The sequence below is a fragment of the Chelonia mydas genome, chromosome 3 (assembly GCF_015237465.2).
Source record: "Chelonia mydas isolate rCheMyd1 chromosome 3, rCheMyd1.pri.v2, whole genome shotgun sequence".
In the NCBI taxonomy this organism is placed as follows: Eukaryota; Metazoa; Chordata; order Testudines; family Cheloniidae; genus Chelonia; species Chelonia mydas.
Window position 1 is genome coordinate 16209611 of NC_057851.1, and position 13657 is coordinate 16223267.

Sequence of the window (13657 nt, forward strand, 5' to 3'; positions counted from 1 at the left end):
ATTTATGAAAAGGCTACAATGCTCCATTGGTTCCAGTTAGAGACCCCTGATTGAATTGTTACTATTCCAAGGAGCAAGAAGTTCTCAGATGAGTTGGTGAGAGGTACGCACTGTGTCCCAAAATACTTAACTAGTAAATGGGGTGCCATATTCATACATAGTGTTTATGAGGCCCCCCAGCACCACATTAGCTGTATACCTCACAATCTGCAATGTATTTATCCTCCCAGCACCCCTGCAAGGTAGGGAAGTGTTTTTATCCCCATTTTACAGATGGGCAACTGAGGCACAGGCCCCAATCCTCAAAGGTATCCAGGCAACATTGATTTCATGGGTGTTAGGTGCCTAAATACTTTTGAGGCTCTGGGCCAGGGAAAGTGAGGACCAGATTTTTAAAGGTCTTTAGGCCCCTAAGGATGCAGCTAGAGACCTATTGGGACTGTCAAAAGCATCTGTGTTTGGGAGTTAAGCACTTAGGCCCTTTTTAAAATCACACAAGTCACCTAGCTGCATCTTTAACCACCTAACAACTTGGCCCTATGTCTTGTGCAAGGCCACACAGGATGTCTGTGGCAGAACACCCCTGTTGCGTTGTCTGGGATGTACACATTGGGAGAGGGCAATGCAGGGCGGGACATGTTGGAGGGATCACTTGGGAAAGAGAATACAACCAAAGATGCATTACTTTTTCTATGACCGCAGCCACGTTCAGGTGCATGTCCCTTTAAGAGCAGGAGAAGCCTTTGCTAGGAAAGGTTCTTAAACGTGGGGGGCATAGCTCTCCCCCATTTAAAAAAAGTGGGACAATGGCTCTTCCCCCCCCTTTGTTCCTATGAGGAAGAAGACAGCACACTGAACTCGGCAGGGACGCAATGGTGGGGGAGCCCAGGGCCCAGGCTCCCCCTTTAGGCACTGGGTGACATACCAGCGAAGCCCCTTCCCTGCTGGCCTGAGGGAGGGGCGGCCGGGTCAAATTTAAGTGGCTTCTCTAAGGCCAAGTCTACACCACAGCGCTACATGGGCACCACTGTAGTGCATCTGGGGAAGACGCTGTGTGCCGATGAGCAAGTGCTCTCCCGTTGGCATCGTTACTCCCTCTCTGTGAGAGGTGGAAGCTATGTCGGCAGGAGAGCATCTCCCGCCAGCATCCCACCGGGGTGGACAGCACTTAGGTCGCTGTAACTTAAACCAAATATTGAGGCTCACAATATGAAGTGCCACAGGCAGAGAATAGGAGGGACTGAAGTGTAGCCCTGCAATGGCAGGGAAATGATTGACGTATACCCAGATAAGACTGGCAAGCGATCCCCACCCACATGCTCAAGAGCAACACAACCTCCTCCCTCAAAGTTGTCGTCAGTCTAACCAGGAGAAACATTCCTTCTTGACCCCACATATGACGATCAGTTAGACCCTGAGCATGTGAGCAAGAATTAGCTAGCCAAGCACCATGTTTGATGCCACCTCAGGTAGAGAGGGGTGTGTGTGTGTGTGTGGGGTAAACCCACGTTAAAAGTCAAGTTGCTGTGTCCTCACTGCTTTTTTAATCTGCGTTGACTAACCTGAGTTAAGAACACACTTTCTTTTGCAGTCGAGACGTGCCCTTAGACCAGTGGTGGGCAACTTGCAGCCCACGGGCCACAGGTTGCCCACCACTGCCTTAGACACTTGTGTCAGCTTTGAGCGGCTGCAAAAGCTCGTTGCTCTTCCAAAGTATCTTACTGCAGCGAAGCGTGAGCCAAGAGCAAGGACGCAACTTAAAATAGATATAAACAAAGCAGAGTTTATTTTGCATTTATTTCCCATCCTGCTGGCATATTTGGCCCATTCCATCCCCCCATTTCCCTCTGGTAAATACAAACCTTTTCTTTTATTTTTTTAATAAAATATATAAAACATTGTGCATCACTATCCATGGAAACCTGTAGTTTAACAACAGAAAAGAATAAGGCACATTGCTGTGCAGCCTCTTCAAATATATATCTAGAGATCTCAACTCAAAACAAACAAACCCCCTTTCAACCTCTTTGAGGCTGTTTAACATTTCACCCATCACTGACACATCTCCTATAATACCATAATTTCACTGTTGGGAGCAGGTTGGTTTGTGAGTAAGGAGATGGGGAAACATACTAAAAAAAAAAAGGATTTTATCCCTGAGGTGTCAGTAAAAAAATGCTGCCACTGAAAAGCAAGATTAAAACACCATCTTAAATAACAAGACACACTGTTGAACGTCCAAGCACCAAGACGATTTCATGGCATAAGAATCCCCACATCTTATAAAGTCACTTTTTTTAACTAGATTAATCTCATGGCTTCCAAAGTCACAAGACAGTCACTCATCATGCACTTGTGCCTCCCTCCCCATGTTATCTTTCCTTTAGCGGACCCAGAGTCTCAGTTTGCTTTCGATTCTCCTGAAATCTTTGGGGAAAGCAGAACACTGATGGTTTCCCTGGCAAGCATGAGAGCAGCATTTGTACCGTAGCGTGCCTCCCACCCACTGCTGAACTACACCAAGAGGAGAAGCTGGCATCCACCTCTGCTGTGACCAGACTGATTCCAGAGAGAAAATCCTGGGGGGTGATTTCCTAGTGTCGGTAGCAACATGTCAGGGAAAAGGGGAAGGTGAAAGCTTTATTGCTGTCCATCCACACTGCTCCAGTTAGCCCTTCTGAAAGGAAAAGGGGAGACACCGATGTCACACTCCTTTCCTCTCTCTCTTTAGCAGGCCCAGGAAGACCAAGGCTGCAGTACCGGACTGTGGGATTTCCCAACACTTAGTAGTAGCGGTTCAGGCTTCTGGTCCCCGGTATGTCCGGCTGCCCATTCATCCAAATCTCCCGGATGATGCGCTCCCGCTCTTCCAGCCTCTGAGCCCTCTCCAGCTCCTCGGCCGAGGTGAAGACATTCATGTTCAAAGTCCTTTCGAACCTGCGGTGCCTGCGGGCTGACAGGTCCGAAGTGGTGTCCGAATCGTCCTCGCTGTCACTGCTGTCGCTGTCGCTCTCCGGTTCCTGAGGCGGCTTTTTCCCCGGGGATCGTTTGCAGTCAGTTCGGCAGGACACCTTCAGCACCAAGGCCAGCAGGGTCAAAATGAGTCCGATGCATACTCCAGAGACGAAATACAGAGCGGCACGCTCAGGATTTTCTGCAAGGAGAAAAGAAATTATTTTCAGAGGACCAAGGCATCACATAACTTGGTCACACGGGGCAGCTGCACAAGTTCAAACAGCCCCAAGTTTCTTCAGAGGTTCAGATCTTCTCTTGGTTTCATGATGGTCCTTGCAAAGCTTCCACTGTTTCCCCCCCCGTGGAGTCACTGGGATCCAGTGGTAGAACATGTACCTGAGGCATCTACTGCATGCACACCATGAGCTACTTGTGTCCGAACGCCAGCCAGTATGGTAAAGGAGCAGCCCCCCCAGATTAAACGCTAACGCCACTCCCTACGCGAGTGGGATCGTGAAGCCAGCAAGCTGCACAGGCAGCAGTGACTAAGCGGACCTTTCTGTCCCATACGTTATTGGCCGAGGAATAAAGATGATGACAAAGCTCAGTGCTCTCTCTGCACCTTTGCACAGCTGAAATGGCAAGCCTTGCACCAAGGAAGTGGCAAATGATCGATTCATAGCGTTCATTTGCTTATCTAAGGCAAACGTGCTGGCTTTCTGCCCAGACCACAAAAATTTACTGCTGGTGACACCCCAAGATAGATGGAGCCAGGGCTTTGACTTGACAGATTCAGCATAAAAAAATATTTCTGAGATGATATAATGAGACTTTGAAGGATCCATATTGTATTTTAAACTGCCATCTTATTTTTGTATTGCTTATGCATTGGATTTTTCTATGGGCTGAATCACTTTGGCTCATTTAAGTGTTATAGCAAAAAAACAGTTGATCCAACAAAGGATGAAGATGAACTGGGCAAAATAGCTGGCGCCAAATTCAATCCTGTTAATTCAAATCGGAGCCCTGCATGGGAATCAAACTTTGGGGCCAGATCCTCAGATCCAGTGCAGCTCCACTGAAGTCAGTGGTGGAGCTGTGACATTTTACACCCGCTGAGAATCTGGCCTTCAGGGTCTGGAATATATCTGTCCCCTTCAGGCCAACTCTGGCTTCACTGGATCCCATTGCACCCTTAGAAATGAGAGCAGAATTGGGTCCTCTAGGTCTGGTTTCCTTCAAGTGGAGTTTTCAGAAGGCAAGCAGGAAACATCCCTAAAATCACTTCAAGCAGATTTCTAGTGTGTAAAAGCTGGGGGTGTTTGGAAGCGTTTATCTGGCTGAATCAATCCTGAAGTGTATAGTGGGGGATGGGGCATACCCCATTGGTAAATTCAAATAATACAGACAATTTCAGTCTTGATCTCAGCGTAATAATCTCAAATCCATTGCATCTAATATTCCCTTGAAATATGGGGCCACAAATCAAACAAAAGAGCATATTTTAAAATATTTTTAAGAGCATCGGACCGTGAATCTGGGTTTGAATGAGGTCAAAGGTCACTGCGAAGGCCAATACCTGAAGCTGCCCATGGCACAGCTACAGCAAGCAGTAGGGGGAAGAATCCTGAACAGGAACTTGATACGGTGTTTGATGTAATGTGGGAGGCATACTGCCCTTTATTCAGCATGAAGCTTTGCAATACATTCCCCTCTGCAATAAAAACCATAGCTCAGGCCCTCTTCAGATGCCTCCACCAGCTTTACCCCCTCGCTGTCTGGATCCAATTTAAATTCCTCGTCTTTGTCTTCAAGCCCCAGTGCATTCAGGTGGCCACTCCTCTGCTTCTGTTTCTACTCACCCCGGCCCCGATCCCCTTCACTCTGCACAAGCTATCAGACCAAGTGCCCACTTTGTACCTCCTCCTTTCCTATCTCTGGACCTTCTTTCATGCTGCCCCATATACCTGGCCCTACTACTTGATCCAGTCCATCTGCTTCCACTCCCTCCCTGTTCAAGCCCCTTCTTAACACCACATTTCTCTAAGGAGAACCCAACCTCCCGCCTGGGGTTCTAACCTACTGAAACAGATATGCGAGAACAAAGACATTTCAATCCATGGAACTGACAAAATGGGTGCTGCATCTCACTGTTCAATTGTACTGCTGTCTGTTGCTGCTCTGGCACCCTGCTTTGTTTGTCAGGTCTCTATTTAGATTGCTCTTTGGAGCAGAGAGCTTGGGTGAAATCCTAGTAAAATTGCCACTGACTTAAATGGAGCCAGGATTTCACCCTTCATCTTCATCCCTACCTACAAAGCACCTGACCCTGCTGCTGGCACTATACAAATAAACAATAATGGTACGAGATTAGAGATTCTTTAGGACTGGGATTTTCAAAGCGGCCTAAGGGAGTTAGGTGCCTAACTCCCACTGACTTGAACGTCCCTGAGTAAACTGCTCCATCCCATCCCATATTCCCTTGAAATTGCCTTTTGGATTGCAGGGTCCAGGTGGGTTGTTATTTTGTGCAGAAATTAACTTCACCCCTAAACTTCATTTTCAAGTGAACACATGGAGGGCTCCGAGGAGTGGAAGAGAAGGGGTTAGCTGGACTGATTTGCACTGGCAGAATTGCTTATGGTTTGCCTCTTCGATGCCTGGCTGATATGATTAGACAAACCTCACTTGTATGAGCACTAAATTCACATACACATACAGGCTCAGTTTTTAAAAAATATACCTGTTGCATCAGTTCCATAGCTCACTCTTTTGACACAATTCCTAAAATGCAGAGTGTGGAGCCTGGAATGGACTGAAAACATATTATTTCTCTTTCCCTTTTGCCAGTTTCCTTCTTTCTTCCACACTCACTCTCTCCACTGTTCTAGCTACCATGGGCAGTGAGTGAGCGAGCTGAAATTAGATTGCTTGTTAGCCGGTAATTTTTCATACACGACACACAACTCTAAACAGATAGTCCTTCATTCAGTACCAATGCAGTAATTGAATCTTTGGGCTCTGCTGGTATTCATGAGCTATATTAGTTATGCCATCAGCATTCATAAATGCTGGACGCAAGCTGGACTCCTTCACTGAACTGTCGCCCTGCAGACCTGGCATGTATCAGTTCATATAGCCAACCCAGTCACACAGCAGCCATCCTCCCAAAGCATGTGCCTTTTTGCACAGCAAAGGGGCAATTTAGGCCAACAACATAGCTCTGAAACAGCTAAATCATCAATGGCCAAGATTCTGGATTTTGAAACGTGACTAATAATTTGGGGAGCCTCCATTTTTGGGTGGCCAACTTGAGAAACCTTAAAGGGGGGGGGCTAACTTTCAGAGGGTGTGTTTTCAGCCTTTCGGAAACTCCGGCCTCTTTTCAGGCATTTCAAGTTTGGCAGTCGAACACGAAAGCACCCCGAATCGCTAGTCATTTTTAAAAATATTATTAGCATTATTATTTGTACGGTGGTAACACCAAGGAGCCATACTGGTCATGAACCAGGATCCCACTGTGCTATGCAGTGTACAATACAAAAACCCTGTCCCTCTGCCGGAGAGAGAGAGAGAGAGTGTGTCTGTGTGAGCGCGTGCACCAACTGATCTAAAATGGTGAGTTTGGCCAAATATCCTTGCCTTACAACACATAAAATGTAAATTAGACAGATACAATACATGGGCTAACTCTTAAAATGTAAGAAAGTGTGAAGCAGTCACTTTCAATAAAGTATAATTAATAGGAAACTGCACTATCCAGGGCATTAGACATGGGTGACTTGCTTTACAAATCAAACAATACGGATCAATCCTTGACAATCTTCATCGAGGGTCATATTTTGTGGTCTTTCATTGAGCAGAATGCCTCTTATTGAATACAGAATCACAGATGTTGCCCTGAGAATGGCCACACCTGTGCACTTTCAGTCTGTTATGTGTAAGGGTTTTTTTTTTTCAGAGCAGTTTTCAGGGTGTGAGTGCGGGGAGGAGAATGGACTTCAAACTCTAACTATGCATTTAAAAATAGATGTGCTCACTGCAAGTTTCCAAGTGGGGGGGGGGGAAGGGGGGTCCTCTGACCTGCTGGCAGGAAGAAAAGGGGCATTGTCCCTTTAAGGACTCCCCCTACAACAGGGAAAGGAGGGGGAATGTTTGCAGAGGCAGGCAGGACAGGCAGGAAGCAGTTGGGGCCAGGTCAGGAGAAGGTCACTGCACAGTTCAGGTTCAGACTGCCTGAGTGCCCTAAGCATCTGTTGGCTCTTTAGTGAAAGGACTTGGTAGTGTCAGTCCAGATTCCAGAAGGCAGACCACAAAGCACAATCTGATCACACAAAGCAGATCACAGACTGGGCACTAATTGGCACGCCTGTCGCCAGGCTGCAAGGACCGTATTAGCACAGGGAAACAGTTCCGAAGGGCCTGAGACCCAGCTCCTCAAAGGCATTCAGGCGCTGAGTGCCAACTGGTTTCAGTGGCAGTTAGGCATCTAACTACCTTTAGAGAGCGAGGCCTCAAGGGACACAGGGCTTGTCTACGCTTGCAGCTTGTCTACACCTGCCCCAGCCCTGAGCCCCCTCCCGCACCCATACTCCCTCCTGGAGCCCACATCCCAACCCCCTGCCCCAGCCCAATGAAAGTAAGTAAAGGTGGGGGGAAAGCGAGCAGCTGGAGAGAGTGGGGAGTGGGGCCTCAGAGCAGGGGCAGGGCCTCGGGGAAGGGGCAGGGCAAGCGTCCTTGGCTTTGTGCAATTAGGAAGTTGGCAACCCTACCAGAGACTAACCCACTCTCTCCCCCCAAGTCCTTCCAAAGCAGAGTTGAGGCATGCTGGCAAGACTGTTGTTGCTTGTGCTGTACCCACCATGTGGCTAAATAGTGGATTTCTGTCTCCTGGATTGTCAATCCAGCACATACACTAAAACCCACTAAAAATTAAATAAAATATAGTCTACTTTTCTCATTACAAACTATTTCTGGCTCTTAGATAGCCCCCATTGCTGTAGTAACTAAGCACTTCAAAATCTTTAATATATTTATCCTCACAACACCCCGGTGAGGTAGGGAAGTGCAATTAACCCTAGTTGAGAGTTGAGGAACAGAGGCATTGGGTCCTGAATGCACGTTAGGCACCAAAATCCTTATTCCTATTCCACTGTGGATTAATACTTAAATAGTCATTGGGCAAGAACACAAGAATAAGCCTATAGGCCAGTGGTTAGGGCACCCACCTGGGATCTTGTCCCCCTAATCCAATAGATTTCATTATTTATCCACAGTGAAACAGCCTTCAGCAGGAGAGATTGAAGGAGCCCTACATCAGACTGTCCTGCTGGTCTGTGTTTAGACATGCACACATGTGAATGCTGGAGACTTCTGTTCAGATCCCTTCTCCCCTTTTGGCAAAGAGAGGGGAACTGAGGCAGGGTCTCTCACCTCCCGGGCAAGTGCTCTAACCATGGGGCTAAAAGTTATAAAAAGGTGGGCACCCCCAACCCAGATTTTCCATGAGACCCGATCCACTAGGCAGCTTCTAAGCGTCCCTACCAGATCGGATGAACGCCTGTCTTTCCTGGTTTGTGAATTGCTCTGGGGTTTAGGCAGGAGATAGGTGCCCAGACACTCGGAGAGAGGAAGCAGTGTGCGTGCCCAGAAACAGAAACATAGGTGCCCAGGGAACTTCTACCCTAAAAACTTAAGGAGGGTTTCATGCATTGCCATGGAGCCAAAACTGGCATGTAGGCAGCTAATTCCTTCTGTGCATTCGGGCTTATGTGATTTCCCCAAGGTCACAGAGGAAGTCACAAGCAGAGCAGGAAATTGAACTCAGATCTCCTAACATCCAGGCTAGTATCCTTCCCCTCAGTATAGATCGTGCATAGGATGGGTATCAATGGTCTGCATTTAAGGCCTCTCTAAATAGACTTAATGCTTGCTGCCCTCCCACCCCTACCCCAGGGTCCTGATTCAGCAAACCACTTAAACATGTCCTTTACTTTTTGTGCATGCTTAAATCCTATTGTCCTCCTTGCAATTTACGCACATGCTTAAACACTTTGCTGAGTCACAGCATATATCCATTGGTAGATTGTTCCATATGCCTCGTGGTGTGACGAAGTCCAAGTTTACAGTATTATCCACTGTAAGAGATTCCTCCCTCAGTTTCTGATGACATCTGTGAGTTACATTCTTCCCCTCTACGTTAATCAAGACCCATCCTGGAGTGCCATGCAATCTCCTTAGCAATGATTAGCTTTCCCCCTCTATGGTGCCTCTCTCTCTGGGCTGGGCATGCAGCTGAAAAGGTCGTTGATTGAAGACTGCTCAATCACTTCTTTTAATGTATGTAGCCAAAAGGCGCATGCCTCCCCTTTCCCCCCGGTCCCTGTCTTTGGAACGCACACAGTTTTCTAGAGGCTCCACACCAGCCAAAATTAGAAACACATTTTTTTAAAAAGCAACCAAGCAAACAACAATTATTGAGGCGATTTCCTGTGGGCTAATGATCAGCTGGGAGCATCAGCCCAGACGGTCATTAATTCTCCAGGAAATGGCCCAGGCCAAGGTTGTTATTGCTATTATAGTGCTTTATTTTCTTCTTCTTGTTTTAATAAATAAAAATTAATCTATGCAATGCTGCAGCTGATTTCCTGTGATGGCATCAGGCCCTCAGAGAGCTCAGCGGGGAGGAGGAGCTCCTCATTAATGTCGCTCACTGCATCTCTTCTAAGGCACAGCAGCCAGTTGGACTCCCCATGTTAGGACAGCGATGTAATGGAGGGGACTCGCAGGGAGCCCCGTCTAACTTCTAGCACCAGCAATTTCAGAGGGAAGTTGGTCTGAGCTCCCCAGGATTTTTTGTTGGGAGCCGCTCGTTACCATATTGGCAGCACGTCGCTGTTTATGGGGAAGTTATGGTGTCCCTCCCCCTTACATTTTTAAACGAAATTTCTGCACAAATCCTGGAGATCGAAGTCCTCTGCCCACAGAACAGTTACAGGGTAAATGGAGGCACCATCCCTGCTGCTAATGCACTGCCACCCTGATCTGCAGGGACGTCCCACCTCTAGGTGGAAGTTGGTCACTCAGTTTCCATGCCCGTTCAGTTCTAGGCCAGAGAGGATGCACTCAGGGACAAATGGGACAAGAGCCAATTGAGTACTATACAGCTAGAGGGATGATTTTAGGTTTGTTGCTATGTTCTTGGTCACAATTATAGATCCGAAGCCCAGTGAAGCCAGCAGGAGTTTTTCCATAATAAATAACAATTCTGTAGTTTGCAGCTACGGACATTATGTAACTAAGAACCTAATTCTTCAACGACTTGCTGCAAAGTTACTTGCATACCAATCTTTAAAGTCAAGGACCAAGTCCTAAATCTGACCAGTTTACCAGATGATCCTAAATAGTAAAATCACCAACTATTGATATTCTTTTATTTTCTTTGCAAATTTCTGTAGAACTATTACGTTAAAACTTCTGTGGGGTTGCATGAAACAAATAAACACGAATTCCTTTGTGGCTGGAATTCCAAAGGACCCTGACTAATCGTGTGGAGGGCCATGAGCAGATTGATAAAGAAAGCAAACACTCCCACAAGTGGTTCTGTGACCTGCTATACTGGCTTTTTGCACTCCTTTGCCATTAATAGGAACATTGCATCTTTACACACAGACTTCAAGCAAAAAGATAGAGGGGATGGCCAGGACATGTCCCTTTGTATTTGCATCTAACCTTCCCACCTGCTGCACGACACGGTACATGCCAACAGGTGCTAGTGGCAGGTGTTTGCAGTCTCTCCGTCTGCAGCTGCCCACCCACTTCCCATGGATTTGGTCTGGAAATGCTTGCACAGGTCAGTATAGTCAGCTTCTGAATGGCTTTCCTCAAGCTGGGACTGGAGGTAGCTGTAGTCAGGAAATGAAGCTTCAGCCCTGTTTTAGTCTGTTGCTTGGAGGCACGACAGACAGGTGCGCAGCAGCATGGTGCTGTGAAACATGGAGGGCCCATAACTCCCATAGACTTCAGTGGGAACTGAGGGTGCACATCACCTTGCAGGACAGGCCCCCAAAAGAGAATGGTTTAAAAAAAATTGTCACCTATAGCCCTTGTGTCTTTATTGCTAGCTCAACCAGGTTACCAGCACAGAACAGCCCTAAATCTCGCAGAATCCCAGCTCAAAAGAGATAGTGTCCCACAAGAAAAATATAGGCCAGAGTTTTACTGTGGAAAAAGGAAACATAGTCCATGGTACTTTGAGCATAGTCAAAAGACCTAGATTCTAGTCCCAGTTTTCCCTGACTGACTGTAAGTCCTTGTGTGAGTCACTTTTAACTTTTCCCCAACTATAAAATGACAATATCAATAATAACCTGCTTTACAGGGAAGTTGTGAGGATTAGAGACGGCTCCAGGCCAAATTCTAGATTTGAGCTGCAAACTTGGGCAAACTTTAGATCTCAGACCAAATTTCATGTGTGACTTCTCCATAATCAACTAAACCCCAAATCCAAAAAATGTCAGAAATGGGGGTGGGAAGGCTGGCAAAAGAAGGATTCAGATTCAGGGCCAGAGTTTGTGGCTTGAGTGCATCTCTATTGAAAATTCATTAATGCTTGAAAAATGCTTTCAGGGCTTTTAATGGGAGGCACTACAGAAACACAAACCTTTATTATGTTACCATTATATTTCTAACTATGTCTGTTTGACTTGTTAAACTGTATTTAATCCACATTAGCAGAAAGGTTAAAACAGTCCCCTAATCATGGGTAGCACTCCAGTGGGGATAGAGCCTTAGTCGCACAAAGATATGCTGGACATTCTTCTGGGCAGACTAAGATCCAGCATTCACAGGTTTGGGTTTAGAGCAGGGGTGGGCAAATTTTTTGGCCCGAGGGCCACTTCTGGGTATGGAAATTCTATGGCAGGCCATGAATGCTCACAAAATTGGGGTTGGGTGCAGGCTATAGGGCCAGAAATTAGGAGTTCAGGGTGCAGGAGGGGGCTCCAGGCAGGGGGCAGTGGAGTGCGGGGCGGGGGCGGGGGGTGAGGACTCCAGCTGGGGGTGCGGGCTCTGGGGTGGGGCTAGGGATGAGGGGTTTAGGGTGCAGGAGGGTGCTCCAGGCTAGGACCGAGAGGTTAAGGACGGGAGGGGGATCAGGGCTGGGGAAGGGGGTTGGGGCATGGGGGGGTGAGGGCTCCAGCTGGAGGTGCAGGTTCTGGGGATGAGGGGTTTAGGGTGCAGGAGGGTGCTCCAGGCTAGGACCAAGGGGTTCAGAGGGCGACAGGGGGATCAGGGCTGGGGCAGGAGGTTGAGGTGTGAGGGTGGCTCAGGGGTTCAGGCTTCAGGCCGTGCTTATCTCAAGTGGTTCCCGGAAGCAGTGGCATGTCACTCCTACGCGGAGGCGCAGACAGGTGGCTCTGCTGCGTGATGCCCCATCTGCAGGCGCTGCCCCTGCAGCTCCCATTAGCCATAGTTCCCGACCAATGGGAGCTGTGGGGGCAGCGCTTTGGATGGGGGCAGTGTGCAGAGCGGGGCCTCCTGTCTGCCCCTACACGTAGGAGCCGGAGGGGGGACATGCTGCTGCTTCCGGGAGCCACACAGAGCGGCCACCGACACCTGCTCCCCGGCTGGAGCACTATACACAGAAAAGTTCTCAAACTCTATGTACATCTGCCAAAACTAGAATTCCAAACCTTGTGCTGGGAACCAAAACACAACAGCCTTGTGCTCGTGCATGAGACCCAGAGAATGACACCGAAGGGAAATAAAAGTGACCGAAGCTTTGTGCCATGAAAAAAAGAAAGCTCGAAATTGTTTGTGTTTTAATCATTTTGGCCCTGATTCTGCAAGATTTATCCCTGTGCTTCCCTTGTCTTAGCCTCATTGCAGTCAATGGGATTATTCACCATGTGCAAAGTTACACACATGCATGTGTCTTTGTAAAATTGGGCATTACGCTGTTAGCAAGACGGGTATGCATTTTTTAAAAAACAACAAGGGTCGAGATTCAATCCTGCCGGGGAACGGCCAGCAAACTGTATGCCCTGTCTCTGTTACGCCGGAGGGAGGGGGCTCCCGTCTGGGGACAGTAGTTTTGCAATTCCAATTATAATTCTGGAGGAGCCCCTCTCCCCCAGCAGAAGCTGGACTAACAAAAGTGGTGAATCAGTACATCTCCTGGCCAGCCTGACTCTGCGCTTTGTGGGGCTGGCTCCACCCTCTTTGTGGGTAGCACCAACCAGCGCTGGTCTCTGATACAAACAGGAGCTGTGGACAGCTTGCACTACTGTGCCCCTCATTCTAGCAGGCTTTCTGCTTTGGGGGGGCCCACCCCCTGGCTGCCCCCTCGCAGTGATTCTGGCTGATGAGCTTCATGATGAGAGTGACTCTTTAAAATAAATGTAAATGGAAGAAAGCTCCTGTGTTACATGAAAGACACATGACAAGAAAAAATGTGGATGAAAGCTAAGCTGTGATCGGAGGAAATCTTTCCCTACATTAGATTTAAATATATAATTACACTAAGCAGAAACTTCATCTTCACACTTCCACTGAAGATAAGCCAAATTTTCTTAAGTAGGGTAATGATCTTAGTGCTGCTTATTTTCCAAATTACAGGACAAGCTTGCCTTCTTAATGAGCCAGGCTTTGATCTCAAGGAAAAAGGCACATTAGAAATAATACCGTATCTAAGATTACATTG

The 13657-nt window shown here is 47.6% G+C and overlaps 1 protein-coding gene across 1 annotated transcript in view; it reads right to left on the reverse strand.

Moving 5' to 3' along the window:
* Window positions 1-1763: 1763 nt before the first annotated feature.
* The window catches only part of EVA1A (eva-1 homolog A, regulator of programmed cell death), a 303636-nt gene continuing 291742 nt past the window's right edge, over window positions 1764-13657 (reverse strand). The window contains exon 8 of the mRNA XM_043542176.1: window positions 1764-3154. Within this exon, the coding sequence (XP_043398111.1) occupies window positions 2784-3154 (371 nt within the window). The 3' untranslated portion in view covers window positions 1764-2783. The remainder of the gene's footprint in view (window positions 3155-13657) is intronic.